Raw genomic sequence first — 25,814 nt, 5'->3', positions numbered from 1 at the left:
AAATGCCTGCAGGAGTGCCTGGCCCTCAGCCCACTCCATCTTTTCCTGGGGTGATGTGTGCTTCGCACCTTTGCTCTTCTGTGATTGCTGTAGAATTAAGTTTGTGTTCCCTGAGATGGTCAGCAGTTTGCTCAGGATTTTGATCAGCTTTGCCAGTGACACTTAGGAAAGCTTCACCTACCCATCCAGCAGGAAACGGTCACTTGGCACCAAACCAGGCTTCTTTCCCGGGTGACCCTGCAGCTGGCTGGCAGGGGTGGGGGGGTGGCATTCTCCAGGGAGGGCTCATGGGGTTCACTTCCATTATTCCAAAACTGGGCATCCATTCTCCTGCTGCTTGGGAACTTGTTTTTCCTGGCATGCAATTGCTGGCATAAAGAAATGCCAGAGAATCGGGCAAGTCAAGCTTGTAACTACCAGTCATGCTGGCCCTTTGCTGTTCTCACAGTTGAGCTGCTGGGTTTCCTCATGGATGAGACCATCAGCTGCTAGGAATGCCAGTTTTATCTCTTTCCCCCTTTTCCTCATGCGTCCTTCTTCCTCTCCTATGCCTCCACCTGTCCCAGGGCACAGTCTCAGCAGCTCCTATGGTGAAGGGACCATGAAGTCTTCCACTCAGTCTGTGTTTGCTGAAGCTTTGGGTCTACAACCTCTGCCAAGTTAAGGAAGTTCCTTCCTATTCCTGTTCGAAGATTGGTGCTTTAACTGTAAGAAATAAAATGTTTATGAGATGCTTTCTGCACTAACTAGGATGACCATCTAGTTTGTTTGTTGCTTTTTCCCCCCTTGAAGTAAGAATCTCACAGACTCTCACAGATAGACTGTGGTATTAAACCATCTTTGCATTCCTGGGATAAATCCTGATTGGCCTCTCTCTCTCTCTCTCTCTCTCTCTCTCTCTCTCTCTCTCTCTCTCTCTCTCTCTCTCTCTCTCTCTCTCTCTCTCTCTCCTCTCCTCCCCTCCTCATTTTAGTTAAGCTGATTTAGTTGAGCCTTTGGATACATTGTCTGATCTGGTTAACTATTTACTTAGGATTTTTGTCTCTATGGCCTAATAGAAATGGGCCTGCCATTCCATTTTCTTTTTAATTTTAATTTTATTTTATTTCTATTATCTTTGGTAGTACAAAGGAGTTGCCATTTAACAAAGCAGTTTATGAATAAAATGCATCTTGATCAATACCACCCTTTTCAACATTCTTACCCATCCTCCTCTTCCTGCCCCTCTATTTGCTTATATTTTTCCTTGCATGGATTCAAAACTGATTTTACTCGCCTCTTCAAATGAATTGTAAGTGTTTCTATTTTTCTGTTATCTGGAGCCACTTAAATGTTTATGTTTAGAAACTTTTGATAGAGGTCACCTGCCAGGCCATCCAGGCCTGGGCTTCAGGAGAGGTCTCCAGTTAGGTTTGAATTTCTTTACTTTTGCTTTTTCTTTTTTTGAGTAATACTGGGTTTTAAACTCAAGGCCTCACTCCATCCAGACAGGGTCCATTTACCTGCTCAACTTCTCTAATTGGATATTTTATTTTGGCCTGAAAATGTATCTGTTTGTTCAGGCTACCAAGCTTAAGAGCTCACAGCCACTCGCTGTACTCTGTTTTTGCTATTTTCTAAAATTTCTGCTACACCTCTGCTCATTTCCTCAGCACATCCACTGACATCCTTCATTTGTCTACGCAGGTGTCCTGCACCTCACCATTTACACAACAGTCTTGCAGAGTTCTTCCAGAGTCATTCATGGTTACCAAAGACCCTAAATGACCCCTCATCTCCTATTTTTGTATGACCCATGACTTTACAACAGTCTGTGAATTTTTAAATGGTTGAAAAACAGAGAAGAATACTAGTACTGACCTACTGACACCAGAGATGTCTGCAAATTCAAACTCACTTGCCATGTGGTCAGCTGCATCCGGCCTATGGTGCACCTGTGCCACGTTCTGTTCACACTGTTCTCATGCCACGTGCAGATAGGCACTCATCTGCCCAACAGAGGAATCTGGATGTTGTTCAAACTGCTGGCCGGGCATAGTGGTGTGTGCCTGTAATCCTAGCTACTCAGGAAGCTGAGGTGGGGAGGAACATGGTTCAAGGCTAGCCCAAGCAAAAACTTTACAAGACCTTATCTCACTCAATGAATCACGGGGGCTGTGGCACTCAGCAGTTATCCTGCTACACATAAAGCACAAATAAGAGGAGGCTCAAGGTCCAGGCTAGCTTAGCCCAGATTAAACAAAAAAGAGACCCTATTCAAAAAAAATACATAAAGTAAAAATGGCTGGAGGCATGGCTCAAATGGTAGTGGGCCTGACTAGCAAGTATAAGGTCTAGAGCTTAAACCTTAGTAACACTCTCTCTCTCTCTCTCTCTCTCTCTCTCTCTCTCTCTCTCTCTCTCTCTCTCTCTCTCTCTCTCTCTCTCTCTCTCTCTCTCATAATCCACCTCCCCAGATTCCATGTCCAGGCTTCAGTCTGTTGTACCAGGATAGTTGCTGGTATTTCCCCGACCAGCCTGCCTCTTACCTGTCCCTGCCCAACCTCCCTGTCCAGGGCTCTGCCCTCCCTGCCAGTCTTCTAGGTGACTTGGTGTAGGGCTGCTTGTCTCTGAGCCTCTGCTGCATGCTCTGTAGACAGTGTCCACTGAGCTCTAAGGCTCAGACCCACTCTCAGTGGCTGGATTTGCCAACCTTTCCCAGGAACCAGTGCTAGCTGGCCTTGCCTGGCTATACACCACGAAGCTCGTGGTGTGAGGACCAGGCGAAGGCTGCATCCACAGTGCAAAGCGGGGGACAGGCTGCGAGGTCAGGAACACACAGAATCCAGAAGAGACATGGCAGGCTGCTCCCCACACTCTCTCCTGGGTAGACCTCAGAGAGCCAGAGCTTTCTTGGCTCTCATGCCCTGGTAGTGACTGGAGGCTGTGGTCACAGAGGCTGGCTCAGCCCTCCCAAGAGGAGTGAGCATCACTACATTTTGGAGGGGTAGTACTGGGATTTGAACTCAGGGCTAAGCACTCTAGCACTTGAGCCTTGCTTTTAGTTTGTTCTTAGTTTTTGGTTTATTTTCCCAAGTGAGGCTGGCCTCAGATTGAAATCCTCCTACCTCTCTGCCTCCCAAGTAGCTGGGATGACAGACATGTGGCCACCATGTCGGGCTGAGCCCCTGAATTTCTTGTCGTATGTGACTCCCCATTTCTTGAGGGTCGGGGTTGGGGGTGCCCTGTGGTCCCGTGGGCCTGCACCCCAGCTGGCTGGACCCCCTCTGCTGCCTTGCGGGGATTTGCCGATCGTCCCCGTCTGCTCACTCGGCAAGATCCTGGAGAAGGCAGCCTTGTTTGGGGGCCCCTGCCAGCCCAAGCACGGTGATGAGGGGGAGTGCCACGGGGGCCCTCTTCCTCGCCAGCCCCTGTATCTCACCACCATTGCACTTCGTTCGTTTCAAATAAGTGTGTGTTTTAGGGCAGTTTACGATTGCAAGGTTTTGAGGAAGCTTTCCTTCAGGGTTCCGCCCGCCCGCTCCTGCCTCACCATTGCTGTGATGTCAGTGTGGTTGAGAGGCCTCAGACTTCCTTCCTGCTCGCTGCAGTCCGAGGATGCACCCAGACTCCCAGAGGACCTGAGTCCCACCTCCCAGGGCTGGAGTCTCCCTTCTCCTGGCTCCAGTGGCCTAGTCAGTGCTGAGTTGGCAGGTGTCTTGCCCTTTTATTAGGGCTACAGGGATTGTGAATTTAGGGGGGAGACCCCCAAGGTAAAGAACTCATCAGCTCCTTCGCCCTACTGTGGGCATAGCTCTTCACACCTCCTCCTGGGCTGTGCTGTCAGTCTTTCTGACTATTTCTAGAACCTACCAGTCCTTGGTTCTGGGGCCCTGGAGAGAGACCCTGCTCCCCCTGACCCCTGAGCCCAGATCATCCTGCTGAGCCTGGTGGGCCTGATTGAGGGCAATCCAGGAAGGGAGGCCCTAAGAGGGAGGTCTGGCCTCCACTGGACCAGAGCCATGGGCCTGCTCCTGGGACAGGAGAGCTAGCCAGTGGACGGGGTAGCGGGCCATCGCCCCAGGCAGGCGCGGGAATCCGCACGGGGCCCCTTCTCAAAGGCAGGTGCTGTCCTGGGCCCCTGCGGGGTCCTGGAACTCCTCTCTCTCTTCTCCCTCCCTCTCCCCCCCCCCTCGTTGGGCATATCCATGCCTGGCCCATGGTGGAAATGCAAATCTAATTAGTCTGGCATTGAGCCCGTCTTAAAAGTATTAACAGAGCCTTAAACTGTGCTGCTGGATGGGATGAAGAAACGCCTCAGAAAGAAATTACCGGATGGTGACAAAGCCTCAATTTATTAGTCTTCTCCAATGCGGACTGTGCAAAGGACATTAATTACTTTAATGGGACTTATTTTGCTTCGTTGCCCAAAGTAATTGGTTTATTAACCTCCCCCTTCCCCTTGGGGAGGGAGGGAGAGGCGGGAGACCCGGTGGTGGCCCCGGGAGGGCCCTGCCCCACGCTGTATTCTCTCTGCCCGGCGGAGCAGGCCCTGCACCCGGGGGGCAGGCAGCGCGCTGGTCCTGCTGGCCTGGCGTGGCGTGGCCTGGGCTGGTGCCCCTGTGTGCCCGGCCCCCGGGAACCCCCAGGGGAAGGCCAGGCCCTTCAGGGGTGTTGCCATGGAGGTGTGGCGGTCCCGGGGGTCTGGGGCCACAATGGGGATGCAGCTCAGGGCGGCTTCTTGCAGTGGGCCGGGCCTGTGCGCACCAGCAGACGGGAGCCGGGGGCAGAGGAGGGGGTCCCCAGGCTGGGTAGGAGGTGATGGGGGTGTAGCTGGCTGATCGGGGGTGGGGGATGTCCAGACTTGGGGAGCCAGCCATACGGGGCTGTGCAGATGAGGAGCCTTAATACTAGGTTTGCAAACAATTCCTTGGGCTTGGAGTGAGCCATCTTGGAAAGAGCAGAAATTGGCCGCTTCCCCAATACTGACAGGACGCTCGGGAAGACAGCTCAGCCCGGGGCGCTGAAAACAATATCTGATCTGCAGAAATCCATGTTCCACCCACACTCTGCCCTGGGGAAGGGCAGGGCCTGTACCGGGCAGGGGGCCAGCTCTTCCCTCACGGCCGTGGGCCCCAAGGAGGCCCAGGGCTCAGCAAGGAAAGAGCCCGGCCCAGGCAGCGGCTCCTTGCGACCCTGGGACTTGGGTGGGGGAAGAAGAAAGGCCCCCCTGGGGAGCGCTCGGCCTGGCCAGCGAGCCTTGGCACCTCCTCCGCCTGAGGCCCACGCAGGGGAGCGCGTGTGGAAGTCCGGGAACGCGGAGGCTCCTTGGGTCCAGGCAAAGGGGGCTGTGTGTGATGGGGGCCGAGGCGAATGGGGGCCCTGGGCCCCTGCAGACACTTCCAGACCCCCACCCCCACCCCATACGGTCCCTTGGTGTCTCGAGGGACCACTTGTCTCTACCCTCCCTCCCTCCTAGTCCTAGTCCATGTCCAGACCCTGCAGGGCGGACACATCTGATAAGAAGGGCCATATGCCATGCGCGGCACCCGGGCAACGGGGGTACGAGGGTCCTAGGAAGCTGGGGAGCTGGACGCCAGAGGCAGCGTGCCACTCCGGGCCCCATCAGCCTGTCGGAGGGTCAGAGCACAGGGTGGTCCGGATGTTGCCGCCGCTCCATCCCAGGGCCGTCTCTGGGGGACATGCCAGGCCCTCCTTGGCCTCATGGTGAACTGGAGCCCATGATCTGGCCCGGCCAAGGCCCCTTGTCTGGCCACAGTGTTGACGGGGACAGCTCCCACCCCACCCCACCCCCACCCGCACCCCCCCACCCCCACCCCCGCCAGCTCCCCTCCCGCTCTGCACTTGCCGCTGGTCCTTGCGCATAGCCTCGGACAGACAGCAGCTCCGGGCCCCTGCGTGACATCAGGCAGAAGCTATTTGGGTGGGGTGCGGTTGGGCAAGGCCTCTGAGCTGGGAGAAGGGCTCAAGCCATGTCAGAAAAGCCCTGGCTGCCATTCTTGGAGGCCGGGGTGGCCTGGGAAACACGGTGACCCCTCACTTAACACCGGGAGGAAAGAGGCTGCACCCCAGACAGCAGCACCGACCTCCGTGCTCCTTCGCCCAGCTTGGGGGTCTCACCCAGAGCACCCCCAGGAAGCACAGTGGACACCATAGCTCCCAGGATGGCTAAGGCTGGAGGAGGAGTGCAGGCCCGACAAGGAGGGGCTCGGGGAGAAGCAACAGGGCAGGGGACCAGCAAACATGAGCACAAGAGCGCTGGACACCGGGGCCCGGTGAGCAGCCCTGGCTGATCCAGGCTGCTGAGCCTGTCTGGAGCCTGGGAAATGGGCGCTCCGTGACGGTTCCACAGGGGGTCTGGAGCATGGCAGTGCCCGGGAGCAGGTCATGAAAACGCAGGAAAACAGGGTGAGAAGAAGGGAAGGCCGGCAGCAAGGGGTCAGGGCCCCTGGGTGTCTTGCTGGAGGCTGAAAGTGAGGCCCAGCAGAGGCCTCACCTGAGGCCTGTGGGGTCTAGAGTGCAGATCACACAGGGTAAGTTGAGGGACAGTGCACTCCGGCAGCGTGCCGGAGGGGGGAAACACCTGACAAAGCGTCTCACAGCCCACCCACTCACGGGGAGCAACCCCCCGACAGATAACGCAGGAGCCAGGCTTTGAGAACCCCACGCCAACTCTCGGGGTTCTGTACCCCAGCAGAGCAGGGATGCACTCTGGTCTGCTGGTCACCCCAGGAGAGCCACCGGTGTCCTAGCTGGTTCCTATCCAGGCTCCCCGTGTCTTCGTGGGATCCCCTGGGGTCACCGTGTCCCCCACCCCCCCCCCCCCGGCCGGGCCGCTTGCGCAGTGCAAACTTCTGGAAGGAAATGCTTCCCAGGCACTGTTGTAGACGAAGAGCAGCGAGAAGCAGGCCGTTCCCCCGGACATCAGGGGGATTTCTGCCCCTTGTTTTCGTCAACAAGTTCCCCATAAGTCATCTCATGAAGCCATTACCGATGGGGCATAATCTCCCGGGCTCGGCTCTTTTGCTGAAAACGCTTTTCTTGTTTTCTTCCTCTGGCGTGCTGGAAGCCAGCCAACTCGCCAGTTCCATTAACTTAATGAGGGCTGACAGCCTGCAACAAATGTCCTCATAATCTCCCCGGGATTTAAATGGGGTCCTCCCCAGCAACTGCTTACACCCCAACCTCGCCGGCTTTTTACCTCACTCTGGCCACCCCCCGCCCCCCAGGACAAAGCTGCACAAAGCTGTGTTTCTTTGCCTGCTTCTCCCCAGCAGACCTGCACACACTGCCCTGGGCCTTCGGGCTGTCTGCCCACCTTGGGGTACCCCGCAGCCCAGGCTGGGGGGCAGAGCTGGAAAGGACTCCTTGGAAGCTGAGAACTGCCCAGCTCCGAGCTCCCCCAGCCCCCCCGTCCCGCTGTCGCTCTGCCCGTCAGGATGAAAACTTCACCTTGGGCTATGCTTTTCTTTCCTTGATTCCTCTCTGGGCCCTCTGGCTCCTGAGGCCCCCATGGTGAAGGAATTTTCCAGAATCAGCTGAGGCCCCATCTGGGAATCAGTTTGGGGTTTCTAAGGCCTGCTCGAGGTCTCACCTTTGACTCCCTACATGCCAGAGGAGTCCCTGGAACCAGCACCCCATTTGGGTGAGGCTCTGGGACCTGGGGGGAGGTCCAGAGGAACAAAGGGAGGCTCGGCAGGTGTCTACAATGAGAGTCTGAGCGGACAGCCCCTCCCTGCGGCGGGCACAGCCCCTCCCTGCGGCGGGCACAGCCCCTCCCTGCGGCAGGCACAGCCCCTCCCCTGTGGCGGGCACACAGCCCCTCCCCTGTGGCGGGCACAGCCCCTCCCCTGCGGCGGGCACAGCCCCTCCCCTGCAGCGGGCACAGCCCCTCCCTGCGGCGGGCACAGCCCCTCCCCTGCGGCGGGCACAGCCCCTCCTGTGGCGGGCACAGCCCCTCCCCTGCGGCGGGCACAGCCCCTCCCCTGCAGTGGGCACAGCTTCGTGGGCACCCAGGCCCACCACTGCTATTCTGTGAGCCGTGGCCGGCCCTGGTGGGCCACCGTTGGCTGTTCCCTTTGTCCTTCAATGAAAATTGTCATCTGGCGGGGGGGCCCGCCTGGCACGGGCAGCGACAGGGGTTGCTCAGGCTCCGTGGCAGCGCCACAGTGCCACCTGTCCTGAGCGGGAGCCGGAGCCTGGGGCAGTGCCTCAGAGCAGCATGAGAGCCAAGTGAGGCTCACGAAATGTAGGGCGAGACGAAGCCTAACTCCTGGTTACCCGGGCCTCTGGGGCTGTGTAATGGGGACCGTGCAGAGTCTCATCCAGACACCCAGCCACACCAGCCAGCCTCGCCCTCTGGATCAAAGCGCCTGTCTGCCCCGGCTGCCCACCCCAGGAGGCTGTCCCCCAGCCCTGTGGCGCCAAGTTCCTGGAGCGGGAGGGGGAAGGAAGGGCGCTCTCCAAGGAGTCTGGTCCTTCTAAATCCTCCCTGGCTCTGTCATCGAGTGATTACAATTGTCCCCTCTTACCCCAATTTCACTTTCCACAGCCTTGGTTACACCAACCACCATCCAAAAATATGAGCTGCAAGATACAAGAAATATGCAATTCATCAGATTTCAGTTGTCCGCTGTTGTGTAATGAGACCCTGCACCGACATGCCTTGCCGGGGCCAGCCTCCCCCACCAGCCAGGCCCAGCCCCGCGTGTCCGTGCCGTATAAGCTACCCACCCGTGAGTCACTCAGCAACCGTCTTGGTCACCAGCTCTGCTGGTGAGGCGTGGAGGGGCTTGTCTAGCACCTTCTTGATCTAATGAGGGCCTAACACACAGCAGTGAGCAGCCGGCCCCTCATGACAGGTTCTACTGACGGCCAGAGAAGCCGTGAGGCACTTCCGTTATGAGAAGGGAGAAGCTGCGTGCCGTGTCACCAAACCCCAGCAAGGACGAGCCTCGCCAGCTGCCATGGCTCACGTCTATAATCCTAGCCACCCAGGAGGCTGAGATCTGAGGATCGCGGTTCCAAGCCACCCTGGGCAGGAAAGAGTGTGAGACTCCTATTTCCAATGAACCACCAGAAAAACCAGAAGTGGAGCTGTGGCTCAAGTGATAGAGAGCCAGCCTTGAACTACAAGGTTAAGGGAAGTGCCCAGGCCCTAAGTCCAAGTCCTAATACCAGTACACACACACACACACACACACACACACACACACACACACGCACGCACGCACTCTCTCTCTCTCTCTCTCTCTCTCTCTCTCTCTCTCTCTCTCTCTCTCTCGCTCTTCTGCATCATTGGGAAGAAGTTAAAAGAAATTCACGCTAGGGTTGCAGTCCCACATAACTACAAGATTTACACTCACACTTACACTAACCCCAGAGCTGAGGAAGTATTGGCTGTGGTTTCAGGAATCTATTGGGAAGGGAGTGTCTTCAGACGCGTCTTCCCTCATAGATAAGATGGATTCGTTGATAGCCAGACCCCTAGCATGCCATGTCCAGCATGTCCGGTGAGGGCTCTAGCGCATGCTGCCCGGTCGCCATTCCCTTCCCCCCCCCCCCCCCCCCCCGCTCTCCAGCTCCCCCACAGAGAACCACCAGGGTGCTGTGTGGAGCCAGGGTTGATCCAACTGTGCTGGCATCTCTACACTTTGTCTTTTCATGGCTTTGGCTGGCCAAGCACAAGCTCGGCTGGTTCCATGGGAGAGAATGAGGCCTGCTCAACTCTGACCTTTCACCCCAGGGCATGACAGCTCTGTGGCAACAGGGGTCACTGTGCTGCCCCAGGGTTTGTGCAGATGTGGCTCTGTGAGACCTGAGTCCAGCTGTGCCAGGGCGGGGGGGGGGGGGGGCTAGACATCACCAGGACTCATCCCTCTCTTCCTCCCAGTCTAAGTTTGAACTCTCAGGGCTCCAGAGTGAGTTGAGTTGTGCTGACTGAGTTTGGCTTGATTGGAGTTGAACTCACTGAGTGAAGCTTTGCCTAGCTGTCGCGCGACAATCTTATCATTGAACTCAGTGGTGCAGCCGTGAATGAACGCGAGCTGCACGGGTAAACTGAGGCACAGAGCTAGCTACCTCATCTGTATCCTGCAGTCTCTGGAAAATCCGTGGGGACCCCGGTGTCCCTGTCCCTGCGGCTGCTCTGCCCTGGCTTCCACAGGGGGTTTTAAAAGGTAGGAATTTGCTTCGTGGCAGAAGGGCCGAGGAAGGGGTAGGAAGCTCCCCGCGGCCTCCATGACCAGGCACCAATCCCATTCCTCAGACTCCGTCTGTGTGGCCTCGGCTCCCCCCAGAGACCCTGCTAGCCGGCAACTTCTCTCTTCCTGCCTTGTGTTATAAGACATCAAGAGGAGCCACGTGGCATGCGCAGCACGCCTCCCCGGGTTCCCTCTGCCAGACGGCCCGGGCCGCGTCTCAGGGCCGCCGCTTAGCAGTTCTGCCTGGCACAAAGCAAGCACAGCCAAGTTCTTCACCATCTGGAGCGACGAGGGCTTCCCCCAGTTTCCAGGAACACCTTCCCCATCTCCATCCGGGACAGCCATTACCATCTGTCTTTCGACCAAGGTTCTGGTCATGACACCGACTGGCTCCAGGACGGCCGCGGCTCTCTCTGCACGCTCCTCTCTCGAGTCCACACCTGGAGCGTCACGGACGCCTCATGTGCACTGGGCTTCCAAACTCTCCCGCCTGGCCTCCCCCTGCCACACACTCGCTTCCAACGCTGCAGCCTCATTTTGAGGTGCTTTCTTGTGCCAGCACCCCACTTTGAAAGCCAACTTCTCTTCTAGTCCAGCCAGGCTGCTGCAACAAAATACCTTAGGCCGAGTAATCTAGAAACAAGAAAGGTTTCTTGCTCCCAAAGTCTGCAAAGGTGCCAGCAGCATCCATCGCCGCTTCGCATGAGCTCAGGGGACAGATGGAAGAAGAGCAGAAAGGGACAAAGTCCGGCCTCCCTGCACTGCAGCTCCTTCCCTAGCAGCAGGGGCTGCGGCCTTGGTGGACGGCCGAGATGACAACAACCTGACAGGGGCGTAAGGAACAGAAGCAGTGGGAAGACACGTGCCCCGGAACCGCACTTCCAGCACAGTCAGGAAGGCCCCAGACACTCGGCTCCATCTCCCCCACCTCCCCAGAAGCAGCCAGAACTCTCTGGTCAGCGGCGCCCGTTAGAGTGCACACCTCCAGGGCGTGGCTGCTTACACGCGTGGTCATCCCCACATTGCATTTTAGCATGTGTCCGTCCCCCCGTCCCGTCCTCACACCCGGCCCTGAGCACCCCCGTCCCGTCCTCACACCCGGCCTGAGCAATCTCTCGCCTGATTTCCAGTTCTTCTTCCTTTTTTTTTGGCAGTCCTGACATTTGAACTCAAGGCCCCACGCCTGCTCCCCACTTGAGATGTGCCCCCGCCCCCAGCTCTTTCTACCTCGTGGTGTTGTGTTGTGTAGTTATTTTTCAGATCAGGTCTTATGGTTTTGCCAGGCCTAGGTCCCAGTCCTCCTAGCTCAGCCTCCTATGTAGCAGGCATGAGAGTTGCACACCACCACACCGGCTTGTTGGTTTGAGATGGGGCCCAAGCTGGCTTCTGATCCTGATCCTACCAATTTAGACCATACTCAGCCCTACCATGAAATCTTTCTGACTTTGGGATTCAGTAAGAAACATGAACATGGGAACATAAATTTATGAACATGAATTCAGTAAGAATTCAGAATATAAGGCCTGGGAAGGTGGCTTAATGGTAGAGCACTTGCCTTGCATGCATGAGGCCCTGGGTTCAATTCCTCAGCACCCCATAAGCAGAAAAAGCCAGAAGTGGTGCTGTGGCTCAAGTGGTAGAGTGCTCACCTTGAGCTGAAGAGCTGAGGGACAGTGCCCAGGCCCAGAGTTCAAGCTCCAGTAGCAGCACCAAAGGGGAGCGGCGGAGGGCAAAGAAAAGAAAGCATAGACCAGCCACTGGAGCCGGCAACTGTACTGCTGTGCATCCTTCCCAAAGATAGATGTGCCTTCACCCCAAATCCCACACCCAGAGTTGACACAAGCTGTGCTTACAGGAAAGCAAAAACAAAGGAAGTCCTTTGGCATCCATAGTATTCAGATATGTTTGTCCAGAATTGTTGTCCCCCTGTTAATGTCTGTCCCCTGGTTTCAGCTGAACCAGAGCCTGGAGTACAAACAGAGTGGCTGTGTGTGTTTAATTCCAGCCCCGCGGCTCTGCTTTCTGCCCACCTGCCAGCATCACCAGGCGCATTACAGTGAGGCTTGGGCGGCAGGGGACCTCCCTCCCCCAGGGCCCAGCTTGCTCCAGGGAAGTGCTCACCACAGGCCACAGTGACCTTTGAACTCTGCTCATGCTTGACTCCTCCTCCTCAAAATCATCACATCTATTCTTGGCCCTTGTCATTTCATAAGTATTGTAGGATCTACTTGTTGATTTCCAAGAGAAAAGTTAATAATAAAATCACTCAAGTATTGATTGGAATTAATGATGATATCCATACATCATCTCATAAATATTGGGTCTGCTTGTACATGAGCGTGTGTATCTCTCTGTGAATCTACATCATACTAATTTTCTAGCACCAGTGCTTGCTGCTTTTCTGCAGAGAGGTCTTACTCATCTTTAAATAGATTTATTCTTAGAGTATTTGATGGGGTTTGTATTAGTTTGCTGCTGTCTTGGGGTGTGTGTGTGTGTGTGTGTGTGTGTGTGTGTGTGTGTGTGTGTGTGTGTGTGTGTGTGTGTGTGTGTGTGTGTGTGTGTGTGTGTGTGTGTGTGTGTGTGTGTGTGTGTGTGTGTGTGTGTGTGTGTGTGTGTGTGTGTGTGTGTGTGAATACTAGGGCTCAAACTCTGGGCGTCATATTCTCACTTGGCTCTATCATTCAAGTCTGGTGCTCTACCACTTGAGCACCAGCTCCACTTGCAGCTTTTTGCAAGTTAATTGGAAGAAAGAGTCTCATAGAATGGTCTACCCAGGCTGGTGTTGATCCATGATCTTAGATCTCAGCTTCCTGAGCGGCTTACCGATGTGAGCCACCAGGATTGAGCGCTTGATGGGTTTTAATATTCTTGGTATTTTTGTTTCATGATGTGATTGTTGCTAGCAGATAGAAGTATTATTCTTTTTCAACTTTAAAAACCTTAGCATGCGGGCTGGGAAGGTGGCTCAGTGGTAGAGCGCTTGCCTTGCATGCTCAAGGCCCTGGGTTCGATTCCTCAGCACCACATAAGCAAAAAGAAAAAAGCCGGAAGTGGCACTGTGGCTCAAGTGGTAGAGCGCTAGCCTTGAGCTGAAGAGCTGAGGGACAGCACCCAGGCCCAGAGTTCAGGCCCCACGACCGGACCCCCCAACCCCCCCAAAAAAAACCTTAGCATGCTTGCTAAATTACTAAATGTAATCATTCATCTGGAGATTCTTGTGGATTTGGGCCATGTATGATTATGTGCTTTACAAATCCGGACAGCTTTGCCTCGCTCTGTGCCATCTTTCCACCTCCTTTCCACAGCTCACCCCATAGGCTGGGAAATTTAGGACAATGGTGAGCAGAAATGGCAAGAGGCAGTCTCGGGAACACAATTTACCAGCGCTTGGCCACAAAGCTCGATAGGTGTGGGGACTTCTGGGTTGATTGGTTTGCCTTCGTTTTTGGTTTTTATGTTTTTTTTTCCTTTTAATTTTAACTAGTAGAGTTTCCTTGGTTGTGAAGAATTGTGTTTTTAATTAGGAATGAATCTTGAATGCAATCAAATGCTTTCCTGCATCTTTTGAGTTGCATGTCTGTTTTTCCTTCTCCAGTTGATGTGGTGAGAGTTACGTTGCTTGATTCTCGAATGTGAAAACAACCTTGTGTAACTGGATTGAAGCTCTGCTCTCCTGTGTGTCCTGTGTCTTTGCGTGTGCTGTTAGATTCGGCCAGCCAGGGAGGGAAAGGTCAGCCTTGATTTCTCTGCCTTGGACTACAAGATTATGCCACCTCATAAAAACTCCCTAAGAAGATTTGTGGCAAGTTACTGTTTCTTCCTTAAACGTTTGGAAGAATTTACTGGTGAAGTCATCTAGACTGGGTTTTCTTTGTGGGAAGATCTTTAAAATTCCACACTTAACTTAATTAACATGGAGCAATTTGTATCTTTATTTCTTTTGTGTCTTCCTTTTATATGTTTTGTGGTGAATTAGTCCACTTAATCTAACTGATTAAAATCAGTTTGTTCCTATTATCCTCTGAACAGTTTTTTTTTTTTTTTTAATGTTCTAGATCCAGAGTGATTTGATCACTAATTCCTGCCCTGGGTGTTTTGGGGCCACCTTGCCCACTTTACCATTCTTAAGGAGAGTTTATCAATTGTATTAGTCCCCGTGGAAAACCACATGCTGGCCGTGTTGATTTTCCTTCAATCCTGCTTATTTTTTATTTCATCAACTTTTGTTCTTATCTTTATCATCTCTCTCCTTCAACTTCCTTTGGGGTTCCTTTGTTTTGTTTTTTAACTTCTTGAGATGGATTCCAGCCTCTGCTCCCGGTAAACACATTTAAAGTCACCCCTTTTCCTCTAGCAACAATTCCATGGGACCTCACACACTGACTTTGCTGTCACTTTTTGTCTTGGGACAGAGGCTCCCTCGCTGGTCTGAAGCCTAGCTCCCCTTTCGGTGTGCTATCTTTTTCCTATGATTCAATTAAAACCGTTTCCTGATTCGTGTCAGATTTTTTTCTTTGACCCTTGCATTATTTAGAGTGCTAAATGTCCAAAACACTTGTGGCTTACCTAGTTTGCATACGTAGGTATTATTGATCTTTTTGTAGAAAGTTTTTATTGTGAAAATAGTGTACAAAGGGGTTACAATCACATGAGCAGGGTAATGAGTACATTTCTTATTAAGCGTGTTGCTTCCTCCTTTGTTTTCCCCCTGCCATCCCTTCCCTCCCATCTCCACATTATTGATCTTTAGTAGTTTAAAATCCCAGCAGTTAAAAATGATGCTAAATGTGATGTAATTAATTTAAAACCTGCTGGACTTTGCTTTTGGACCTTGCCTTTGATCTCTTGGTAGTCACTGTGTGCACTTACAAAGCACAGGACCCAAGGTGGATGCTGGTGGCTCACACCTGTAATCCTAGCTATGTAGGAGGCTGAGATCTGAGGACTGTAGTTCAATGCCAGCTCAGGCAGGAAAGTCCATGAGACTTTTATCTTCAATTCACCACCAGAAAACAAAACTCAAAGTGGAGCTGTGGCTCAAGTGATGAAGCGTTAGTCTTGTGCACAAAAGCCCAGGGACAGCACCCAGGCCCTGAATTCAAACCGCAGGACCAGCACCTATAAACGAGAGGAAAGGAGGGAGGGTGGGAGAAAGACAAGCACAGAAGCACAAGACCGTGGCGGGTCAGTGTTCTGTCTGTGTCCATAGGTCAGGCTGGCATTCACGCTACCCACTTTTGTCTCTGCTGATACTCTGATTACTTTCCTAGACACCGTGAATGGGTTCAAATCCCCTATTGTAGATGCTGATTTTGTTGTTGTTTTGGTGATGTGGGGTGTGAAGTTAGGACCTCACCCTTGCTAGACTATGCCTCCAACCCTGGATTGCTCTTCGTTTCTTTCAGATAGGATCTCAAACTTTTGCCTTGGCCAGCCTTATACAGAGATCCTCCTACCTTCTCTTCCATCTGGGACCAGAGACAGGAGCTACCATGCCCAGCTTGGTTTTTGAGAAAGTCTCACTGACTTTTCTCCCAGGCTGCCTGTGAGCCACAGTCTTCCTATGTCCACCTTCTAAGTAGCAAGACTTGTATAAACCACCATGCTCTGACTGGATCTCCTTCTATCTTCTCTTTATCAGTTTGCTTTCTGTGTTTTAAGATGATGTGTGAGGATGTATACAAATTGATCTCTTCCTGCCAGTTTGACACTTTGATGTCTGTGGGAAGTTCTTTTTCTCTAGTAGCACAGTCTACTTGTCTGACAGTAGTTTGCCTAGCCTATTTTTCCTTTAGCGACAGCAAGGTATGTATTTTTCTGTCCCTTTACTGTCTATCTCTCTGCATGATGAGATTTTAAAGTGAACTTACGTGGCTGTTCTTAATCCTGACGATCTTTGTCTTTTAATTGGGATATAAATCCACTTGCGGTGAGTGCGCTTTTTCTTTTTGTTTATTTCATCTCCTCCTTTCATGCAGTTTAATTTCATTTCTTTCTCTGCTGCCAGCTGGCGAGGTCATCAGTTCCCAGGTATTCTCTTTCCATTAGCTTGCCTCCGCTACCAAATCCACCAATTATATTTTCTAACAGTGCATGATTGCCTTTCGGTTCTAGAATTTCTCCTTTACACGTACTCCATAGCTTTTATCTCAGATGCAATGTCTCATCTTTTTATTCATTTTATTGAATCTATTTATTGTGCTTATTCTTAAGTTCTCATCTTAAAAACTCCTAAAGTCAACCATTCATTTGCTCACAAGTCCTTGGGATACCCCTCCCCCTCCTCCCTCCTCCTTGGTCCCCCCCTCCCTGTCCCCTGTGCTGCGCCTCTCAGCGGGTGAGCTCTCTCTGGCCTAGCCCTCAGTCACGCACATGGTAGCTGTCTAGCCTCAGCTGGCCCCTCCTCCCCCAAACCTCCCCTCTGGCATGTGGCTTTTCCAGCAGTTTTGTTCAGACTCGCCCATGAGGAAACAACACCTAGAACTCTGCTTCTGACTCAAGAGGCAGACATCAGGAGGATTGTAGTTTGAGGCTAGCACTGGCAAAAACTTAGCTAGACCCCTGCCTCCACCATGCCTGGGCGTGGTGATCTCTGTCTGTCATTCCAACTGTGGGGGGGGGGGGTGAGGGGGAGGGAGGAGGTGTACAGGCAAGAAGATTACCAGAAAAGAAAAGCAAGAGTGTACCTGAAAAAAATGACTAAGGCCAAAAGGTCTGGGAGGATTGCCCAAGAGGTGGAGAACCTGTTTGGCAAGTGCAAGGTCCTGAGTTCAAATTCCAACACCCTTTAAAAAAAAAACAAAAGGAGGGATAAAAGTGAGGCCCCCCGAGTCTCTTCAGGCCAAAGCTCAGAGCAGAGGGTCCCCTCCCCCGCGGTGGACAGCTTGCGGCCTTGGCTTTGGGTGGGAGTTATAAATGCTCATGTCTCACCCGTGCCAGGGTGCACACCCTTGCAGGAGACCTGGATCCCACCCCGGACGTGGCGTCCCCAACACCCCCTCCGCGTGAGGGCCCCTTCTTCTGTTCCCCCCGCCGCCGCCACACGTCCCAGGAGACTGGTGACACCACGCCCCGTGGCGCCCGCGCCTCCCTGGCACTGTTTTATGGCTGCACAGCCAGCCGTCCCCCCCACTCCTCCCCCCCCCCCCCCCGGTTTCGTGACGCTGCAGTTCTGGAATTTGGACTTCAGCCGGGCACCCGTGGTTCGCACCGGCAGCCCTAGCTACTTGGGAGGCTGAGATGGGAGGACTGCCATTCAGAGCCAGCCCCCGCAGAAAACTCTAGGAAACCCTGATTTCCAACGAACCAGCAAAAAAGCTGGAAGGAGAGCTGTGGCTCAAGTGACAGAACTCTAGTTTTGGGTGAAAAAACCAAGTGAGAAGGCAAAACCCTGGGTTCAAGTCCCAGTACTGGCAGTACTGGCACTGTACCTACACACAGTACTGACACTCAGTACTGGCACTATACCTACACACAGTACTGATACTCGGTACTGGCACTCAGTACTGGCACTGTACCTACACACAGTACTGACACTCAGTACTGGCACTGTACCCACACACAGTACTGATACTCAGTACTGACACTCAGTACTGGCACTGTACCTACACACAGTACTGACACACAGCACTGGCACACAGCATTGGCAGGGCTGAGCGGTGGTCCTGCCAGCTCTCCTTGAGCAAATGGATCATCTACCATCATCTAATCACCTGCTCAGGGCTCAGGCTGGTCCACGGGGCCACCTTGCCCACACCCAAGTGACACACACCAGCCTCCCGGGGTTAAGTCACCAGGAGTAGGAAAAACAACTTTTATCTCCTGACTAGAAGAGCCTCAAGTATGGAAGGCTACTGCTTATGGCTCCCTTTAGATCTGTATCTGAGGTCTGCTTTTTCCCTTGCTTTTCTGTCCTTTTGTATATGAAAATAAAGAGTAGGCACTTGCTGATAGCATCTCTGTGCAGATAACAGGATTGTTTTTCTGGTGTGCAAACAGAACCAGGGCAGGACAGCTTGCTCCCTGGAGGGCTCGTGACAGTACAGGGGTGGGGGACAAGTCTTATCAGGAGCCTGGGACGTTTCTAGGACCTGTCCCAGGCAGATGACCCCCCCCCAAAGCTGCTCTCCTCCCGCACCCACATGTGCAGCCTCGGCCACAGCAAGCTGGGCAGGGGACCCTGACAGTCCAGTCTTATCCCCGTGTCCCAGTGCCCTTGTGACCTGGAAGCCACTGTCTGCCTCACAGCCTACCATTTCACACCATGTTCTAGAAGTCTCTGGGCCCTTGTAGTCTCTTCCCAAAGCCTCCCTAGCTCTGTGCTCTCCTCCAGTCAGGCAGGATATTTCTGGGGGTTGCAGTGGGAAGCCAGCAAGCACCATCTCCCCAGCAGAAGGCAGCCCCCCGGCTCCTACAGCCCTGGTACCTCACACCTTCTTCCTGTGCATGTAGATATCCAGTCTCCTGCTTTCTGTCTCAGTGGAGTTTCTAGAAGGAACTTTGGAGGCAAACCAACACAGGATTCTAAAGAATGGCTGGGGAGGAGATGGCCCCTGCTTCCTGCCTGCTTCTCTGTTGAGGGCCACGGTGCAGGACCCAGGCCACGACTCCCAACTCCTTCAAAGCGACCCCCAGGGAACGCACACCACTTCCTGCACCGTTCATCTTCCTCCCCCAGCCAGGAGAGGTTTGAAGCGGTCTCTGCCCCCAGGTTGAATGCCTTGAATGCCCTCGTCTCCTGAGGGGCCTGGCCACAGCCACAGGGCCGCCGGGCCGCTGTGGGATTCCAGCCATGAGAGCTCAGCCTCCTCTCGCCTCTCTCCCCCAGGCTGCGCGAGCACCACCGAACCACTATCAAAGTCATCCGGCGCATGCAGTACTTCGTGGCCAAGAAGAGATTCCAGGTGAGTCTCGTGCCGGCCGGCCTGCGCCAGCCTCCGCCCCCCGCCCCCCGATCCCCACACAGGCAGCACCCCGGGGCTCCATGCCGCACCCAGGGATCCTTCCTCTAGCCCGGGGACTGCACACCCATCTCCTTGCCAATCAAAAGACCTCGTGGGCTCATCCCAACTCCCGTGGCTCATGTAGAGCTGTATTCGAGAGAGACAGGGCCACGCGGTCCTGGGCCCCGGACAGGACAGGCCTCAGCCCCAGGCCCTCTGTGAGTGGAGACGTGAGACTCAGAGTGGGTGGCCTTCTCAGCCCCGAGTCCCAGCCCCCAGAGGGGCTGTCTGGCGGCAGTTGGGCTGGTCGGTGGCTCTGGGCCTGTCCTGCGTGGAGGCCTTGGAGGAGGCTGCTCTCCCTCCCAAGGCCCCCACGCGCCCAGGCAGGGAAGGTGGGGGGAGCTGGGACCCACCATGCAGCTCCAGCTGCACGCCCCACACAGACTCCCCACGCCCGCCTGGGGTCCCGGCCCCACCCCACAGGTGACCCTGCACGAGTTTGTTTCTATAACAAGAGCTCAGGAAACTGGGCACAGTGGCTCACGCCTGTCATCCTCATTGCTCAGGAGGCTGAGATCTGAGGATCAAAGTTCAAAGCCTGCCTGGGCAGGAAAGACCATGAGACTCATCTCCAACTAACCACCAAAAAGCTGGAAGTAGGGGTATGGCTCAAGAGGTAGACGCAAGGAAAGTACCCCAGCCCCGAGTTCAAGTCCCAACACTGGCCCAAAAGAAAGCTCAGGGGGTTGGCACCGGATGCGTGATGTGGACCCTGCCCGAGTGCCCTCCCGCCCTGCCTCCTCTCACGGAGAGCCACGTGGCCCACGTGGTCCCTGCCCTGGCGGCCGCCACCCTAGGGAGCTTTCAGGGCTTCAGCGGACCCAGCTCTGCCCAGGCTCCCGCGGGGTCAAAGGGAATAGAAGCCCCTGGCGGTCAGCAGCGGGAGGTCTGCCTGCCAGCCTCTGGGGTGATCTGAGGGCCCTGCAGATGGAGGTGCCGGGAGCTCCGTCCTTGCCACTGCCCGGCACCCAAGCCCTGGGGCAGAGGCTGGTGCGGGGGAGGGGAGAGGCGCGCCCACAGCACAGGCCCCCCACGTCTGCAGGAGGCCGCAGAGCGACAAAGGGAAGGCCACCGGCTGGGCAGGCCCTGCCCTGGCACCTCCGAGGACTGCTAGGCCTGGAGGGGGTGCGCCGGGGCCGGGGGCAGCTGGACGCGGAGGTCCCGCCCGGAAGTCGCCTCGGTGGCCCGTGCAGACCCTGGCTCTCAGGCCAGGGGGCCTGCAGGCTGTGCTTCCTTCCGGGCTGGGGTCCCATTCTACAAGCTAGGGTCCTGAGAGTTGTCTGGGAAGCTTCCAGAACAGGCCAGGCAAGCCTTTCCTCCTCATGTGCTTCTCCTGGTGCCCCAGGGGAGCTGTGACTAAACAGGGGGGAGGGGGGAGGACAAAGGCTGGCCTCTCCCCTGCCCCTCCCCCGCCTGGCGGTACCCCACCCCCACCCCACTGGCCCGCCGGCTGATAAGGCCCTGACCAGCGCCCCTGTGTCTGGCCTCTCAGCCCTTCAAGTTTGCCTTGAACATCCGCGCCCACCAAGGGCCGTCTGGCCGGCCGGCATTATCTTGGCTATCTCTGGGTCTGGCTGCTGCAGGGGACACTGGCTCCAGAGGTGGTGGATGGGCTCCCAAGCCTGGCCCCAGGCAACCACTTTATGAAGGCCTCACAAGCCCTGGCCAGAGCCTGGTGGGGGCTCTGGGCTCCAAGATATGTGCCATCAGGCCTGGGCTGGGCTGGGGGTGTCGGAGGGACATTGCTCCCTCCCCTCCCCCCTCCAACTCCATCCCAGAGCAGTGAGTGCAATCGCCAGTGTGTCTGCAGAGCCCCCCCCCCCCCCGCCCCTCCATGTGGTGGCCGGACACCCCCAGGGCAGGGCAGCCTACTGAGGGCCCTGGGCTCCTCCCTCCTCTCGCCCAGCCTCACCGGCCTGCCGGCCTGCAGGGCCCACGAGCTTCCAGGGCCCTCTGGCCCACGCGAGGCTGACTGCTGACTCAGGATCCCTGGCGTGCAGGCAGAGGCCAGACTTGCACGCCTTCTCACCTACCATCTTGTTTTGTTCTTACTCGTAGAAGTAAGGTTAAGCTCAATTCTCCATCCTCCAGAAGAAAGGAAGTAGGCTCAGGGTCTCATCTTTCAAAAGAGGGGAACAGGCTTAGTAACTCATAGAGAAAGGACTCAGGCTTAATACCTCTGTCTTAAAGAAGGAAGGAACAAGGCATAGTATCCCATATTACAGAGATGAGAACAAGGCTCAGCATCTCATCTTACACAAGGGAGGACAAGACTTGCTATCTCATCCTACAGAAGGGAGGATCTGAACTCAGCACCCCAGCTCAGAAAAGCACAGGGTGGCTGGGCATCAGTGGCTCACACCTGTAATCCTAGCTACTCAGGAGAATGAGATCTAAGGATCACGATTCAAAGCCAGCCTAGGCAGGAGAGTCCATGAGATTCTTATCTCCCATAAACCACCAGAAAACCGGAAGTGGCCCTATGGCTCAAGTGGTAGAGCGCTCACCTTGAGCTGAAGAGCTGAGGGACAGCGCCCAGGCCCAGAGTTCAAGCCCCATGACTTACAAAAAAAAAAAAAAAAAAAAAGGCACAGGACACAGCCAGTGTGTCAAAGGTCAGCAAGGTGGTCTGGTAGGCTCTGGCTGTGCACAGTGTGCCCTGGCTGTGGGCCGGCTCTTCCCAAGGCTGATGGGAACCAAATAGCGGCAGAGGGGGTGGCAAGGGGTGCTGGCCAGTCCTGCGAGGGGTGGAATGAACACTGGGGCTGGGCCCCCAGCTCCCAAACCCCCGTCCCTGTCCCCCTCCTCCCCCCTCTCTCCCCTCCCCGCCCCTGCATGCACAGCCCAGCCTGCACGACAGGAGCTGATGCTTGTCTCTGTGGCCGGCAGCAAGCGCGGAAGCCCTACGATGTACGGGACGTCATCGAGCAGTACTCTCAGGGCCACCTGAACCTCATGGTGCGCATCAAGGAGATGCAGAGAAGGTGGGCACGGGGCAGAGGAGGTGCATGGGGGCATGGGTCCCTGGAGAACCTCACCATGGCACGCTTACCCCAGTCAGCCCGCCCCGGCCTCGGGGGGCCACGGGGAGCGGGGCCCGCCCAGCCCTGGCTGGGGGAGCTCCCCCAGACCGCCCCACGGAGTCTCCCACTCACTGTCTTCGGGCCTCCCCACTGCCAGTCCAGACTAGGGGACCCCGGCACCGGAGCCCACGCGCTCTGGGCTCTGGCTGGAGTCCTTGTTCCGTTGGAAGCAGTGGGTCTTGGAACCCAGTCCGGGCTCAGACCACGGTGGGCTAGCCCGGCAGAAAGCTCCATGGCTAGGCTGGGAAGCTAGCTGTGTGCTGCAGGGTACCGCTGGGAGAGCGTGCCGGCCAGAGGGGCTCAGGAACTCCCCGTCACGGCTCTCCCTCACCCTACCGAGACAGGAAGTCCAAGGGGTACCCCAACTTTTGCCCCTCGTTTCTGAGTTTCCCTCATAACTCTCTTAGGAATCTGGGTCTCTGCGAGCCTCTTGTTGGGTCTTGGGTGGCGAGGGTGGAACCCTGGGAGGGTGGTGGACGCTGGGCACCGTGTGTTTCGCTGGCCAAGTGCGAGCTGCCGTCCCTCGTCCCTTCCAGGCTGGACCAGTCCATCGGAAAGCCCTCTCTGTTCATCCCCATCTCAGGTGGGTTTCTGCAGGGTCCAGGGCCCGGCAGATGTCGGGAGCCATGGGGCCCACAGAGTACATGCCACACCCGGGGCCCGGGGCAGGTCAGCCCAGCCTGAGCAGAGCAGCCTTAGGCACCACAGGGGACCGTGAGGGGTGTGCCGGAGGTCCTGCGAGTCCCCTGACCTGACCTCCCCAGGGTGCTGACCCGGGCTCTGGGGGCGGACTCTGGAGCGCAGGCCCCATCAGAAGGGGAAGCTGATGATGGGGGGCTAGAGCTCCAGGACCTGCGGGTGGGGGTCTCGCCAGGCTCAGGACCCCAGGAGCTCTCAGGACACCGCCCACGCCACTCCACAGGCCCTCTGGATGGGGGCTGAGCCACACGGGGGGAGGACAGGCCAAGCTAACAGCTTGGGACAAGCCCGCATGGAGAAGGGGGCACGGGGCGGCGGAGTGGGTGTCATGGGGGGGAGTGGGCACAGGCCCGCTGAGGGGGAAGGCCGCGGGCAGGATGCGCTCTGCAGACTCTCGGGGGTTGTGGAGTTGGGGTGAGCTGGGATGGTAGAAGCAGGCTGCACGCCCCTCCTGCCCCCGCCCACCCCGCAGACGCAGGCGCCCCCACGGGACTTGGCCCTCCCCGCTCAGCCCTGCCAGCGCCCCCCGGGCCCACACATCCATGACCCAGGTGCTTTGTCTCGTAGAGAAGAGCAAAGACAGAGGCAGCAACACCATCGGCGCCCGCCTGCACCGGATGGAAGACAAGGTAGGTTCACCGTGCAGCCCGCTGTGGGCTGTGGGGTGACCCAGGGCCGGTCGTGATGACACCATCCTCCCTCGGGGCCGGCCCAGCGCCCCCAGGGCCATCAGCCACGGCCCCTCTCAGCGCCGGGCATGTGTGGAGGATGTGGGCTGGGCGTACGGGACGCGTGGGGACTCTCCACCCACTGCGCTCTGAGGGGAGCCTGGTCCACCCAGCCTGGCCGAGCGTCCACTGAGCGGTTTCTCAATTGTCCAATGAGTGATGCTTTTACTGGCAAGTGACACCACGTGGCCACACGTCCCTCCCTGGGGTTCTCCGCCCTGCGTGGTCAGGGCACCGAGCGCTGGGAGGCATGCAGGTGCGGGGTAGCTTCTCCATACCCTGCTTCCCGGGTGCCCCGAGCCCCAGGGCACCACAGGGTACATGTGCTGAGCCCCAAGGTGCCGGGCTCTGTGCCCACCAGCCAGCCTGCTTACTCCTACAGCATCCCTAATGAGCCATGGAAGGTTCTAGGGCCCTGAGGGCCCTTTCTGATGGGCCACTACTGCCTTCGAAGTCTCTGAGGTCTGAGGCGGGCTCCTCGGTCTACTTGGATGTTATCTGAAAGCAATTCAGAAGCTAAAAATAGTGGAATTTCAGTTGGGCGGGGAGGGTGAGTGCTCCGTTTCCCAGCAACGCCTGCTGCTGGCCCCTTTCCAATCAGGGCCGCAGCTGGGCAGGTGGGCCCATGCAGGACAAGAGGCCCTACTCCTGAGCCCATCCTGGGCGTGGGGGCAGCCCTTGCCTGGAGGCTGGGGGGAGGGGGAGGCTGGAGAGAGACAATGGGGTGCAGTGGAGTGGGAGGCCGGCCTCCAGACCCCGCTGAGGCCTCACAGCCCACCGGGCACTTGAGGGTCGACTGTGGGGGACCACTCGGGCTTGGTGGATGACCCATGGGGAAGAGATGGAGTGAAGCTGAGACCTGGGTTGGCCCTCAGCAGCGGGAGCTCCCCATGGTGGGCTCCTCACCCGGTGCCAAGGACCAGACCAGGCATTTGGAAGCAACAAGGAAAGGAGTCTGCCCACTGCCATGGGCCAGCGCCCCTGAGCGCAGAGCGGGGGAGCCGCGCCCGGGGGTCAGGCAGTGTGCGCGGGAAGCAGTTGTCCATCCAGGCTCAGACACGGCCTCCAGTAGCCTCTTTGGGGGGGGGGTGTCTGAGAAGGAGGACCTGGCGCTGGGCTGATCACAGTGGTGGGCTTGGGTGGGGCCAGCTCCGCCTTGGGGTGCAGAACGGTGTGCCCACGCTTCGTCTGTGCTCTACAACAAAAGGCGGTGTTTTCCAGAGTCCCTATCCCCAGGGCAAGGTTTGGGAACAAGGCTGGACAGAGGCACGGAGCCCTGGCGGCCGGGTCGGCCCCGGGCTCCATGCCAGGCTGCCGCGGATCTGGAGAGACCCTGCGCGGGGCGCGCTGCACCTCGTACCAGGCTCAGCCCCCTGGGAGCCGCCAGCAAGGGCCGAGGGTGAGCCCTCTGCCGGGCACCATGCGTCACACGGAGCCCGGGGGTCAGGCCCGGACCCTGGCCGCTCGTCCAGCCGCCGACACACAGGCAGCCGAAGGCCAGCATGGGTCCTCCGGTGGCAGCCTGCCTGACCGCTCCCAGCCGTGCCCTCCCCGCCCCCGCCCCTGGGGGGGGACAGGACTGGGAAAGGGCTTTGCCGGACGCAGAGGGCACAGCAGCCAGACTGGGCCCCAGGTTATCACCATTATCAACGCAGCCATCAGCATCACGGGCAGCCCCAGCGCTGTCCTGCTGACCTCCGGAAGTGGGGACAGGAAATCCCTGGGCACCAGGTCCGCGGCAGCACCAGTGCCAGCCTCCTGGCCACCCGGGCCAGCGCCCTACCCACCTCGCCACACCCCTCCCTGCAGAGCCGGCTGTGCTGCCGGCCAGAGGAAGACAAGGCCGCAGCGGCTGCCCTAGCCCCGGGGGACCTGGGGTGGGTGGGAGGCGGCGGGAGGCAGGCGGGGCCTTGGGGCTCACGGCTGGCTTGGGGAGCATGGATGGGGGGAACGGTGTGTCCCTGTCCCGTCGAGAGGAATACCAACAGTGGCGGCCTGTGCTGGCTCCGAGGTGTGCCTCCGTGTCTCTCGTCGGGTGCCCGGCTCCCCACGCCGGGCCACAGACACACCCTGAGGAGAACCCCAGGACCCACCCTT

General features: G+C 56.7%; 1 protein-coding gene across 2 annotated transcripts in view; it reads left to right on the top strand.

Moving 5' to 3' along the window:
* Kcnq1 (potassium voltage-gated channel subfamily Q member 1) overlaps positions 1 to 25,814 on the top strand; it is a 277,059-nt gene that overhangs the window by 200,332 nt on the left and 50,913 nt on the right. Inside the window, exons 12-15 of one of the 2 annotated variants that reach the window (XM_070009681.1) lie at positions 19,033 to 19,108; positions 22,097 to 22,191; positions 22,827 to 22,873; positions 23,557 to 23,618. In XM_070009681.1, coding sequence (XP_069865782.1) covers positions 19,033 to 19,108; positions 22,097 to 22,191; positions 22,827 to 22,873; positions 23,557 to 23,618 — 280 coding nt within the window. The remainder of the gene's footprint in view (positions 1 to 19,032; positions 19,109 to 22,096; positions 22,192 to 22,826; positions 22,874 to 23,556; positions 23,619 to 25,814) is intronic. The other variant, XM_070009682.1, reaches the window with a different exon arrangement.

Source organism: Dipodomys merriami, unplaced genomic scaffold, assembly GCF_024711535.1.
Source record: "Dipodomys merriami isolate MVZ:Mamm:240054 unplaced genomic scaffold, mDipMer1.0.p SCAF_78, whole genome shotgun sequence".
In the NCBI taxonomy this organism is placed as follows: domain Eukaryota; kingdom Metazoa; phylum Chordata; class Mammalia; order Rodentia; family Heteromyidae; genus Dipodomys; species Dipodomys merriami.
The sequence above is the reverse complement of the archived record's forward strand: the minus strand, read 5'-3'. Positions and strand labels throughout refer to the sequence as shown.